General features: G+C 44.5%; 1 protein-coding gene across 1 annotated transcript in view; it reads left to right on the forward strand.

Moving 5' to 3' along the window:
- Positions 1–12,145, forward strand: part of LOC310818066 (doublecortin domain-containing protein 2C-like) — a gene marked incomplete at both ends in the record, with an annotated part of 19,360 nt that extends 7,215 nt beyond the window's left edge. The window contains 4 exons of the mRNA XM_083688826.1: positions 375–475; positions 778–888; positions 1,500–1,598; positions 11,945–12,145. Of these exons, the coding sequence (XP_083544952.1) occupies positions 375–475; positions 778–888; positions 1,500–1,598; positions 11,945–12,145 (512 nt within the window). The remainder of the gene's footprint in view (positions 1–374; positions 476–777; positions 889–1,499; positions 1,599–11,944) is intronic.
- Between the last annotated feature and the right edge of the window lie 1,294 nt (positions 12,146–13,439).

Consider the following 13,439-nt stretch of genomic DNA (forward strand, 5'->3'; position numbering starts at 1 on the left):
CATAAAATTACAATATGACTAGTACTAAGAGACCTGGTATCGATGGAACCCAAAAGCAATCTATAATAACTAGTATCAACGTATCATATCTTACAGTTTAGCTACAGTAGCAGTTTGTAAAAGGCAGGAAGGCCTGGTCACGTCGTATACCGGTAACCTTTCAGGGTTGAGAACATGGCCTGACAGTGTAAGAGGATAGGATGTTAACCCTGACTGACGGCCGCATTGATTAGGTCACACTTAAAGGAGAAATAAGGGGGGCGGCAGACCTGACCGCTGAGCTGACCACAGAGGGGCCAGGTGACTGACTGACTGACGGACTGACTGACTGAGTGTCAGTAGGAGCAGTAATAATGATTAATGGCTCTCCTCAGAGGGCAGTGTGTTCAAAGCCAAAGCCAGGAGGAGGGAGACTATAGGGGCCGCTGAGATACAAGAGGATGGGCAAATGAAAGTGGACCTGCCAATCGACCAGGTAACATGGCCCCTCAGGGAGATGACAGTAAACAGAACAGAGTAAATATAGTAATGGGAAATGAGAAATGCATGAGATTAGTAGTCACACTTTCACATTTCAGGTGGAATAGAGAGCAGACATAGAACCTCTTCTCACACAGGATTCTACAACCCTTGTACAACACAACAGAAATTAATCTGTTGTGAGTTTTGTAATGTGAACAGGGTCATTGTCATACAGTTAAGCCTATGTGTGGTCATTCTTCTGAGAATGTTTCATGTGGGTTACATAATGGAGGTTTGTGTGCCGCTGTCTGGCAGGTTGAGGCGAAGGTCGTCGAGGAGGAGCAGCGTGATGCGGCCGCTGCTCGTCCAGACAGTGAGGGGCAGACCTCCTGCTCTACAGTGCCTACGTCAGCCCGCTCCAAGAAGGTCAGTGTATTGTCCACCTCCCTCCCTAAGGGAGAGCCATGCGGTGCAGTGGCCTCACACGCGCTGCTAGACTGGACAGATTTATTAGTTGCTATCGACTAAATGCCAAGCATAGCTTTTTTCCAGTGGGGAAAAAGAATGCTTTGTTGGTTTACGCAGCAGGTCTACCTATATAGTGACTCACCGGCCTTCTGTCCCTGGTTCCATAAGTAGACGTATACCATCTGTTTAAAGGTCCATTATGTATCATTTGCAGAGAAATGGCCATGATAAATTGGTAGCCATCAAGGATTGAGATCACATGATGAAGAATGCTCAGTGAAGAATGCTGTATAGGTCAAAATAAAGTGCTTTCTAACATCTGGTGGGGTGGTCAGACACTGGCCTTTACGAATAATAATAATAATAATAATAATAATAATAATAGTAATAATGCACATTTTCATATGTTCAGTTCTAGTGGGAGCAGCAAAATTACATGCTGCACCTTTAAATTACTTCTATGGTGTTATTTTACTACACTGTCCCAAACCCCATTTAAAGGCTGAAATGAAATATCTTGACTGATAAACTGTCTCTCTTAGGTCTCGATCAGTGTCTCTCCTGACCAGTCTACGCCCAGAGCCGGGCCCACAGAATCGGGTCGGATCACCCGCACTCACACCCCCGACATGGAGCCCCTAAAGACACCTGCTAAGCCTGAGGCGCAGGTACGTGGATCCTTCATAGAGTAGGACTTCACCTCCCACCCCAGGCCACCCTCCATACACGGCCTCCGACGTCCATACCTGATCATGCATATGCTTTATTATAATGCTGGGATAGGCACAGACACTGAGGTTGGGGGTCAGATTAATGCATCTTGAGAGACGTTCTCATCCTTCCAAGTGTGACTAACCCAGAAAAAAAGAGAAATAGGAACACTCACTTGTCTGCATCGAAAAGAACGATGTATCGAGGGACGCACAGAATGGCTCACGTTTCAGCATGTAATGCCCTACTCAGAGCCTCCCCCCCTATTTAACAATGTTTACCCTCAGCTGGGCTGTGGCGTGTTGGGTACTCCCCTTTCTCAGATGAAGTCTTTCTAACAGAAGGGAATGTGCACACCAGGTGTGCCGATGAGGAAACATAGGGACCCAATTTGATTCAGCAAATAGTGGTGTTCAGAGCAAACAGTACCTCACAACTCAGAATACTCTACAGCAAGACTTTTATTGTAGCTTGAATTTAACAGTGGTTTTGAGAAAACTGTAATTATTCGAATGGTTTTGAGAAAACTGTAATTATTCGAATGGTTTTGAGAAAACTGTATTTATTCTGTCAGAGTTTTTGTGAACAGTCTGAAAATGCATTGCATACGGAAACGCTAGATGGAGTCTTCAAAACTCCCATTGGGTTATTTCTCATTGTGTCTATTAGAAATATTCAGGTAAAGATGGCTGAATTTCACACATTTTTGCACATCCAAATAGGGACCCAAAGAGTTTCAGACCATAGCAAGTTGACTTTTTCAAAGATGAGTGAGATTCAAACCTCATCAGGAATTCAATTGAAATGTCATAATTTTACTAAACATACTGTGTTGTTGTAATTTGCCTCAAGATTGCATCTACCTCAGGCAAACATATCTAATGGTAATTAAGTAACAACATAGCTTGAAATACATTTTCAGAGGATGCAAATTGTGAGGCAGGAAAGACATCAACCTTTCTGCTGTTTATTCTCCCCTATCCTCCACATGAAGGGAATTTACTACAAGACCAAGGTTAACAAAAGCCCCCATTTTCTCCTCATCACAATCATTTATTTAGATTTAATGATATCGGCTGATTTATCCATCAGTCAGCTGAGCATTTCTTCTCAATTAATAATGTGAAATATGCCAATACAAAAAGGGGATGCCTGATCAATTGTCCCCTTCTTCTTCAGAAATTAGCGATAAAAAAATCAAATAGTCATCGATTCCCCCGCATTGATTTCCTTTAGTCTTTTCCACCGCAATTACTTCTCATCCATCTCCTAGTGTTTTCTGGTGCCTCTCCCCGCCAGTTCAGGTTAGCCGCTCTCCAGGCCCAAGGTCAACTTTAATCAACCTCAGGCACTGTCACTCGGCAGCAGCCCTGAGTCTTGTGCTGCCGGAGCCTTCCCTCTGGGCTCCACGCTGGATCAGAGAATTACCCTACTCTTCATCAAACACTGTAATAGTCAATATTCACGCACCCCCACACGCACACACACAAACAAGGTGCCATGCCATATAACATCACTGGATACCAAAAGCCTGTAGCAGGTGACGACATCTTTTTACACTCGGTGACACTTTTACTCCTCCGGTTCCTCTCTGCTAGCCCACGGGAAGGTGGTTAGAGGGACTACTCTCCTTCAAAAGCTATTGGCTGCGTGAGCAATGACCCAGCGATTTAGAGTGACACTGGCAGCCTGCTGATATCAGTAATAAAGCACTATGATTGATTGAAGGCAAAAAGGTGTGTTCAGTCATCATGGCATGTCGTAACTCACACACGTACACATGCTCTCTCTCACACACACACATATACTGTACATAGACACACACACACACACACACACACACACACACACAGACATGCCCATATTGCTGTGGCTGTATGTGACATGGTTACGCTGCTCTGCGCTAGCGCTCTGATGGACAGTATATCACACACACAGCCAGGAGTGACTGCTTGATGATGCCCTTCACACTCATTGGAATTTCACTGCAAATGTAAATCACCGGTGTGCATGTGTGACAGTGATGAAAAGGGCGTCTCTCTCTGCCTCTCTTTCTCTCTCTCCGTGTTGGACATATCCAGCATTTTTTTTTTTTTTTTATTTCTCTTGAGAAACTGAATATGCTCCAAATATGCTCTCCAACGAGATTTGCATCTTGATTACCATCCTAAAGCATGAAATGTCATTGGGGACGGCATGATTTGATCAGTTACACCAAAACTGCTTTAGACGTTTTGTCACATTCATATACAGTAAGTCCCATTCATTTTTAGAGGCATAGATGCTCTTAGAAGTTCTAGAGAGAAGGGCGTACAGCGTGTTCCTGCTGTGCCTACACACCTACAGTGTGTTCCTGGAGAAAGAGAGTATTTGGTGGGGTGGGGCTGGACAGGGGGATTTGGTAAACAACAACTGGTTCTTGCTAAAACCATTAGATCCCAGTGCTATGTGTGATGGAAGTCACAGAGCAGCTTTGAGTGTCACCTTCAGATAGAATGCCAAAGAGAAAAGTCTAAAACCTTGCAATGCCAGGTGTGTCTGTGTGGAGCCACAGTTTATGCTGCCTATTCTCCTCTAGGCTACCGTCAAGGACCACGAGACATGCTGAGATTAACTTAATCTATAATTTATCACAGAGTGCATCTCAGACCGCCCACCTCCACTCTAACTTAATCTGACATTATACAACCCCCCCACCCCCACCCACCCACCCCACCCCCCAACCCCCACCCACACACATCCACCCTCATCTTTAGAATCCCGCTATATCAACCCAATCCCCATGTAGCATACAGGTGGAGTGTGCCGCATTTTATACATGTGACATTCCTAACTGTCCACTGTCTCATAACGCATCTGTTCTTTGTTGCTTTCTCTAGAATCTAAAGAAACCCCCCACCGTCCCAGCGGCAGAGAAAGCAGAAGACAGGCGCCCGTCCATAGTGTAATATCACCCAGGTGAAATGATCTCCAATAAACATGTCCCCATCTCAGCCACTTCCTCGACACTCTGTGTCATCGTTGTTGTTGTTGTTGTTGTTGTTATTGTGTTGTCTCAGAGACACCGTCGATGAATTGGAGTGCGTGTGATTACAGCATACAAGAGATTACTTGCCTGGAGGCTCTGTCAGTTGCTCCTCCTGGTGATGAGTTCTCTCTGCAGTATTCAGATAAATGGTTTTGTTATTTCTCCTAATGCCAAAATCAACAGCCTGGGAACTGTGTGTAACTGTAGATGTGGTGGGGTCCCACCACCTTCTCTGGGGATGAATCACCTAGCTGATTAAAAGTGAACACTGAATCAACTCATAACCCTAACGATATTTAACTGAGGAAAAAACACACTGCACACATCTATAGATATTAAAAACCATGAGGCCTAATGATGCAGCAAATTAAGGTTGTTAATGTTTTTACCCAGAGGCTGTTTTTTCTCCTCCATGTCGCTGTAGAAATGAGAAATGCAAAGCAGCGATGGGTGTGTGTGAAAATATCACCTGCTGAAACAGACAAGTGTTTCGTCAAGGGAATTCTGCTCGGTAGACTTGTGTTGGGTGGTACTGGCTCTATTTGTAGAGCTACACCAGAAAAGCAAGTGTGAAAAGGTATTGATATGCTATTGGATAATTGGATCCACGCCTGTGTTGCGGTGTTCGGTTGTTCAGAGCACAGTCAACCCTCCTTCCATTAACCAGGCTGTTCTGTTCAACAGCTTAGCCAAGTGCTCTCATTGTGACACTCATATTATAATTAGGTGTATTTTTTAGGAGGGGACATGAAAATGGCTGGTAGGGAACGCATGTCTGCCTAAGCATGCCTGTCTAACAAAATGTTTACACTTTGTGGTTCCATAAGCAGCTGTAATATAGCCTCTAAAAGTTGCCATAGATTTGCTCATTATTTTATTATGTCATCAAAGTTAAAGGCCATATTTTCAAACTAATTACCTCCCTACTGAGATAATCAGAGTAACAGCTTCTCTTCTGTTAGATTTTTGTAGTCACAGTGTAGTGTGTGTGTGTGTGTGTGCACGCATGAGCCTGTGGTTATTGTAGGATAATTGCAGTGTATTTCCCAGGTTGTTTTCCTGTCAGTTAAGTAATCTGTCCCAAATACTGTAATGGTCAGCTATTCATTTTCAGAACTGAAGTGACCTAATTGGTGTAGAATTACAGTTGTTTCAGAAAGATGACACATAATGAAAAGTGGATTCATGTAAAAGGTTTTCCTGACAGGGAATATTGGCATCTTATTGTATACCATAGCCTCAGCAGCAAATACAGTACACCAATGGTGATATAACTGTATATTGTACACAATAAAACCATAATCATCATACTGTATGACTTCATACGGTTAAAGCCAAAGATGGTGTGTATACATACAGAGCTACCTTGAGAGGTGTTTCTACTGTTGTGGTAATACACATGGTATGGTGTCCACATGAAAGAGCTCAGGGGTGACATTTTGTCAGTGTTATGGAGAGGCTGCCCACTATCCCAGCCCAACACTTGCATATCGTTCATTTTCAGCCTCATCTTCCCCCTGTCAGCCCATACAGTAGATTTAGAGCTGAATCTGCCTGACGCTGACATTAAATCAGAGGTGGACGTGAGCTGATAGATGCCTGGAGATTATGCTGCCTTCACAGGAAGCCCTCAGTGTATAGGCAGGTTTTGTTGCAGGTTGTTAGAGAAAGCAGACAACACCTGACTCCCCGGTGAACAGAATGGCCTCTCTGCTAGATCCAAACAGACAAGGTGTTCTATTGTAACTGTACCAGTGTTAGGTATGGTTTTTTTCTTTTCTTTCTGTGAACGGTGTCAAAAAAGGTCCTTTTTATGAGTGAACAATGAACATTTATTGTTTAATCAGGTTTGATAGCTCTGAGCTATCTTAGCGTATGTGGACTACTTAATGAAACATTATCCAAGGCCTACTTTTAGCGCAGAGAAGGAGGAGGGCAAAGATATTTGGAACAACATGTAAGAACAGACAGTTCAGTCAAAAGAGAACATCGGTGGGACGGGGGCTGGGAGGGAGAGCTGACATCATGGAAGACTCATATGAAGTGTCTTATGTGTTTCTTAAATGGCTGCCCTGGGGCCCCCAGTGAGAGTGATAAGACATGAGCTAGGAAGTGTCTTGTGATGCCAGGGACCGAGGGGCCCCATGGCTGAGGCTGCTGTTCTGAGGAAACGCACCAAAAATAAAAACACTGGGGGAACGTGTTGAGTGATATCATATCCGCTGCGGTTGCTACGGCGAGCCTGAGAGTGGCAGGCTGGGAGGGAGGTGTCTCCAGGGACGGCCGAGTAACTGTGACTTTTCCGACCCCTCATCTCAGCCACTCAGTGTAGTCTCTGATAGGCTTTCCCTCTGGGAGACTGGGTGTCAGAGCAGCATGTACGGTCAATACAACAGGAGACACTCCATATATTCTCTGTCATGACTAATTATCAGGGCTCTTTACTGGAGAACCATATTGATCCTGTTCATTTTTTTGCATTACCTTTTCCCAAATGTCTTTCCCTATTATTCCACTCCTATTCTGTTATCAAAGACAACAACAGACTTTGATATCATCTCGTGTTTTCAAAGATGTCTCTCTCTGTCTCTACCACTATCTATTCCTCTTAAATCCTTCTACCAGAGGGCTCTTTTGAATATCAGAACAGGGACTCATGGAGAATGTCACACTTTCACTGACCCGACACAGATGGCCTACATAGATATACAGTGCCTTCGGAAAGTATTTAGACCCCTTCACTTTTTCCACATTTTGTTGTGTTATAGACTCAATTTAAAATGGATTAAATGAAAGGAATTTGCCATCAATCCACACACAATACCCCAGCTTGATTCCTATGCAAATCAGAGACCCTATAAAAACAAAGATATTAATTCCAAAATTACATGAACTATTATCCTTGTATTAAAATGGACTCAATTCAACTTAGAGTGATTTGTTGATGACATTTTTGTATTTTAGCTAATTTTGAGCTAAAAGTAAGTGTGTCATAGCAAAGGGTCTGAATACTTATGTACATGAGGTATTTCTGTATTTAAATTTTAATACATTTACTGAAATTTGTAAAAACCTGTTTTCGCTTTGTCATTCTGGGGTATTGTGTGTGGATTGATGGCAAATTATTTTAATTTAACCCATTTTAAATTGAGTCTATAACACAACAAAATGTGGAAAAAGTGAAGGGGTCTGAATACTTTCCAAAGGCACTGTAGCTTAATGCAAAGGCCCAGTCAGTCTCACACTTGAGCTGTGTGGGTGGTCGGCCACAATAGCCCACTCTCACTGCTGGGAGCTCCAAATGCAAACAGGTGTCCAAACACAGCAGGACCCCTGAGACCCCCACCGGAGGCCCTCACCTCCTCAAGCCCAGCTACTTTACAGGACAGAGGAAGGGCCATGCCCAGCCATTGTTGCCCTGTGAATGGCGTTCTATAAAGCCCAAGCCTCTTTTACGCTCAAAGTGGACCATGTTCCCTGTTTTGCATTGGTTATGCCACTTGATCAGAAGTTATGTCCACTGACTTCCATGACATTTTGAAAGCAAACGGGGTGTTAATGTTTGGGCTGAAAAAGTCTGTTTCTGGAATGACATTTGTGTGAATTCATATTCATTCACTCCACTCCTAGATGTGTAAGATTTTCTTCAGCTCTGCAGTTTTTCTTTGTAAAGAATCTCTAACCTTGGAAAACCTAATTAAAAGAAAAGCACAGAGAATAACCTTTGTCACAATGAAATACTAGATAGAAAGACTAGATTAGAATAGAATGAGAGAACACATTGATACAATGAGGTCAGACGAACCCACAGAGCTGCATCCCAAGGCAAGGACTTGTCTCTCAGTGGTGCTTCATCATTATTCCTTTCTAAAGAAGAGAGACTCTGGTCTCAACCATTATTTAAGTGTGTTCAGCAGAAATGCGAACTGAACTTTGGCTATTTATTACAGAAGAGTCAGATTTGATAAGGAGTTTACTCAAGTCCCGATGAGCTATGCTCTTGGTGTTTTATTTCTCAGAAAAGACCAATATCCATTTGCAAATGTGTCTTTCACTTACAGGCTCACTTAACTAAATAGCCCAAATTGTCATAGTGCAACTGCCTCTCTTTGTCCGTCTGAAATTTAACAAGACAAACGCCTCATAAAGTGTGACATGGCATCAGTGACCCGTTGAAGAAAGAGCTAGTTCATGTGTTAGCAGTGTTTGAATGCTTCAACCTAAACAGTCAGACACAGTCAGACAGCTGGGCAAGCTCAGCCCCTAAGCCTGGCCAGTCAGCCAGTCACAATGCTGCTCTTGGACCTGACCTCTGACCCTGCCTGCGAAGCATCAGGAGTGAGGCGGACATATATGTCAGCTAGTCAGGCATTTTTCCTGGACAGCTAAATTACAGCAATTACTCTGCCTGTGTGGCCCTGTTTGCCCTTCTCCTCTGCTTGCGTGTTTATAAAACTTTATTAGATGTGGTGTTGATGAGTGTTGTGCTGTGGGACTGACAGTGGTCTTGCAAGATTGACTGTTACTTACACCAGTTCAGTTCAGTGAGGGAACAGCACCATTTAAGACCTAATATAACCATTAGGAGAAATGAATCAATGCATCTGGGAGCATCTTATTCAGCAGAGAAACATCTACTTATTCCACTTCTACCTTAGAGGACACTTCCCATAGACATGTAGAATAAAGAGCGAGATCTTCTTAAACATGTCAGCTGGGGGATTGTATATTTATAAAGGCTTTATGAAGCCTTTCTGTCTGTGCTTCATCAGTGGGGACAGAGTAGAGACCCGATAGGCTTCCCTGGAGCTCAGTGTCTGGGTAGCCTGGCTCACAACACAAAAACAATAAATTAAAAAATAAATAAATATATATATATATAATAATATTATATATATATATATATATATATATATATATATATATATATATATATATATATATATACACACACTGTATATCCCAATAACACAGTGACAATGATCCCTGTAAAAAGGTGCAATACCATTAAATGTAACTGGATGAAATGCGTAAACGTGCGAATGGGGGGGGACGTATCCTACGATTTGCTTCACTGAAATAGAAGGTGTTAGAAGGGGACTCACAGAATCCAGTTGTATTTGAGAGGTGAGGAAGTAGGAGGAGGAGGAGGTAGTTGAGGCTGTTGGTGGCTGCCACTTTGCATTGCATTTTGCCTGACTTCACACGAACACTGGGAATACAGTGATGCATGTTACTGCCGATGATTTGCGACCCTGTTATTAAATATGTGTGTGAAATTCACGCTTTGAATACCCCCCCTACCTCCAGCCCTCCCCCCCCACCCCCCTTCAACACCTGCAAAATGAATATGAGGCCATCAATTGAGCTGACAACCACCATAAAACATGCAGATTTAACAGTGGAAGAATTACAGGCAACCTACTGTACATCTCAATGAAAAATAGGTCCACTACTCCCTTTGGATCATTCTAGACATTATTTCTTCCGGCTGCCCACAGACATAGTGTTGCTACTGCTATTCTACATGTTTATATTTGTTTTTTTTGAGTTGCTGAATACACACATTCTTATACCAGCACAGGTTGTTGAAGTGTAGGGGATAACTAGCACTATAGCATTTAACCCTCTGGAGGAAAACTCAGTTCAATTACTTTTTTATTTTAACCTTTGGTTATTTGGTCATTATCATGTGAATGTAAATAACCGGCAGTAGAACAGTGTAACCTAATTTGCTGGTGTGGAATCCGCCATTATCTCCTCTACCGTAATGCCCTAGCTTTGTGTTTGTCATTGGGGTTGCTCAGCCAGTGATCGAAGCCCTAATGCAATTGACTACCTGCTGCTCCTGACATTAATAAAGATGGAACATGTTGAGGAAATTAAACCCCTCACTTTTCTATTGTAATGAGATCTTATCCATCACACTCTGGTCTTTAACCCCCGGTGCCATCAGAACATTCCTATCCGAGTTAAATCAGCCCCCACAGTGGGCTCTTTCTCTCTGCCCTTCCTTCTCACCCTCTCTCTCTTTCTCCTTCCAAGTCACATCCTCTCACACTCTCACTCTTTCTCTTGCCCTTCTCCTATTGTATCCACCTCTCCGTCTCTCTGACTCTCTTGCTACTTTTTTCCTCAGCTTTGCGAAGCGTGTGTGTGTGTGTGTGTGTGTGTGTGTGTGTGTGTGTGTGTGTGTGTGTGTGTGTGTGTGTGTGTGTGTGTGCGTGCGTGCGTGCGTGCGTGTGTGTGTCTGTGTGTGGTCATTGGCACAGTTATGTGCTCTGTTGGGATAGCGCAGTGGAGCAAGACTTCTCTGGCATTCCTGGAACCTACTACTGTGTGATCTCCATTATTTATGAATGTGTTTCCTAGCCTTGACATGACTGATCAACCTTCCCATTGTCTGCTCTAGTCTCTGCCACCCTCCGGACCAATGTGGTAGGATGGCCCCAGGACGGAGTATGACCACCCTGCTTCACTTCCAGGAATCCAAGGCTGTCTATGCTGCAGTCCTATAGGGTCTAGCGTTACACAAGAGAGAGAGCCACTCAGAACGAGTGTGAGTGCAATGATTTCCAATATCACCCACAAGGGGGCAGTAGCTATACAGTAGAGCAAATGGATACTAGCCCATCCAGCTCTCGTCCAGGTTGGACAGGGTTAAACTTAATGTATAAGAAAAAGGCTATAGGACATTATCTAAATGATCATTGGACGGTAAGCCAGCTCCATATGATCATCTCATGATGGAGTTTCTTATGCATGATTCCTCAGCCCATCATGTAAAGTAGCCGAGAACCTGCAGGGGAGGAAGCTGTGGAAAAGGAGAAGTCTAATGAAAAAGGCTTTTAAACTTAATAGGAATTTTGATCAAAGGATTGTATAACTCCAACTAATGTACATACCCCGTATCAAGCAGCTCTCAGTTAGAGTCTTGCCCTTGCTCGCAATATGAAGACACTGTTATGCTCTGCATCACTTTTTTATTTTCCAACTGTCAGGTCTAGCTATATGATATTGTAATGTAGACTTTGCTATGGCAGTTACTTGACAGCCAAGGGACACACTGTTCCTTCTCTTCTCCCTTCTCCCCTCCACACACACTCTCTCTCTTTCTCTCTCTCTCTCTTTCTCTCTCTCTCTGGGGTGCTGAAGGAATGGAATAGTCCTGTCCACCTTCCGGAGTTGTCTGGATTGACGGCTGGTCTGATGGTCGGCTCCATCTCCTGTGCTTGAACGTGTGTCTCTGCGTCTCTGTGTCTCTGGTGTGAGGAGAGACAGCGGCCAGCCCCTCTTTACCTCAGAGCCCCTCTCTACCTCAGAGCCCCTCTCTACCCCAGTCCAACTGGGCCCAGGATGCTTTGCTCCCTGTTCACGTGGGACAGCGGGCCGCACCCACAAGTGAAATACAGCCTGAGAGGAGTGCGAATGGCCCCCTGGGACGGCCCCCAACCGGTGAGCGACGGAAGGACGTGACCACGCCACTTGTACGGCCATTGTAAATCCTAAAGTCTGCTCATGGGCGTGTGATGTCACATGAATTACAATGAAACGCGCTCGCAAAGTCACCGATTCTTTTATCACATGCTATCAATCTGAAATCACAGAAAGCCTACCAACAGATGGACCATGAAATTCAAAGTGAACCTGGAGTCCCCAAAAAATATCTAGTGAATGGTTTATGTGTCAGGGCTGTCAGGCAGCATGTTTATCACCCGGCACACAGAGCTTCGCATCTCGACTCCGCAATCACACACATTCAGGTAGGATCAGGTGGGTGATTTGAATGTGAAATGCCCTTCCCGTTGATAAATGTGAGAAGAGGGAATATAGCTTATTGTTCTTCCCTCAGTTTTACAAGCCCTGTAACTGTCACTCATGGCACATATGGCAGTGAGATCATCGTTGGACCGTCTACGCTATTAGATCTACAGGTCTGCTGTCCTCCTATCCCCTGGCCCATCTCTGTGCTTATGAGACCATACATCTGTTTGATGATCAGTGATTACAGGACAGGACTATCCCCCTCTTCCCGGGAAGTCCCATTACTCTATCTGGCATCTCTAACTGCGTCTGGTATGATGAGGGAGCATTTACTGTCCGTAGCACTTCTCTGGGGTTGCCAGACGTGCTGCTGACTCCTTAAACATGCCTGGAGGGTGGGAGACGTTAGTCCCCTTTACAGGGACCCGGTGAGGACATTGAGTGTCTGTGTGTGTGTGACCAGTCTATGACAATGCCCTAATAAAAGACAGCAGGCTTCTTCCTCCAGTGTCTGTTCTGAATCACCCTGGCTCTGACTCCTGGGGCTCTGATGGGGCTCCTATCTCCCTCAGTGTGGGCCTGTGGAGATTATTGCTTTGCCTAACGGGGAGCTGAGAATATTGCTTTGCCTGACGGGCAAGCTCTCTCCAGTAGCACTGTAACCTCCATGGCGGCCCGGGCCCCGCAACCGTTATTTCCCCAGGGACTTCCGAATCAAATTTCCAACGACCCCCGCAGGAGAAATTTGGTAAAATGTTCGCAAGCAAACCCCCCCCCCCCAAGGGGGTGTCCTCATCAGCATAACGGCGAGCAAATCAAAAAAACACTGGAGCAGGGCCGGGGCGCTTCGTTAAAACAGGCACCAATCTCACACCTCCTCTGGCCCGGAAAGGGAATAGCAATGAAAATGATGAGGAGGGATGACGGGGAGGCTAGTCAGACCTCCTGTCAGTCTGGACATATGCTCCGTGTTATTACCTATGGATGTGGATCCCCCCCCCCCACC

The sequence above is a fragment of the Argentina silus genome (genome assembly GCF_951799395.1).
Source record: "Argentina silus genome assembly, chromosome: 17".
Classification (NCBI taxonomy): Eukaryota; Metazoa; Chordata; class Actinopteri; order Argentiniformes; family Argentinidae; genus Argentina; species Argentina silus.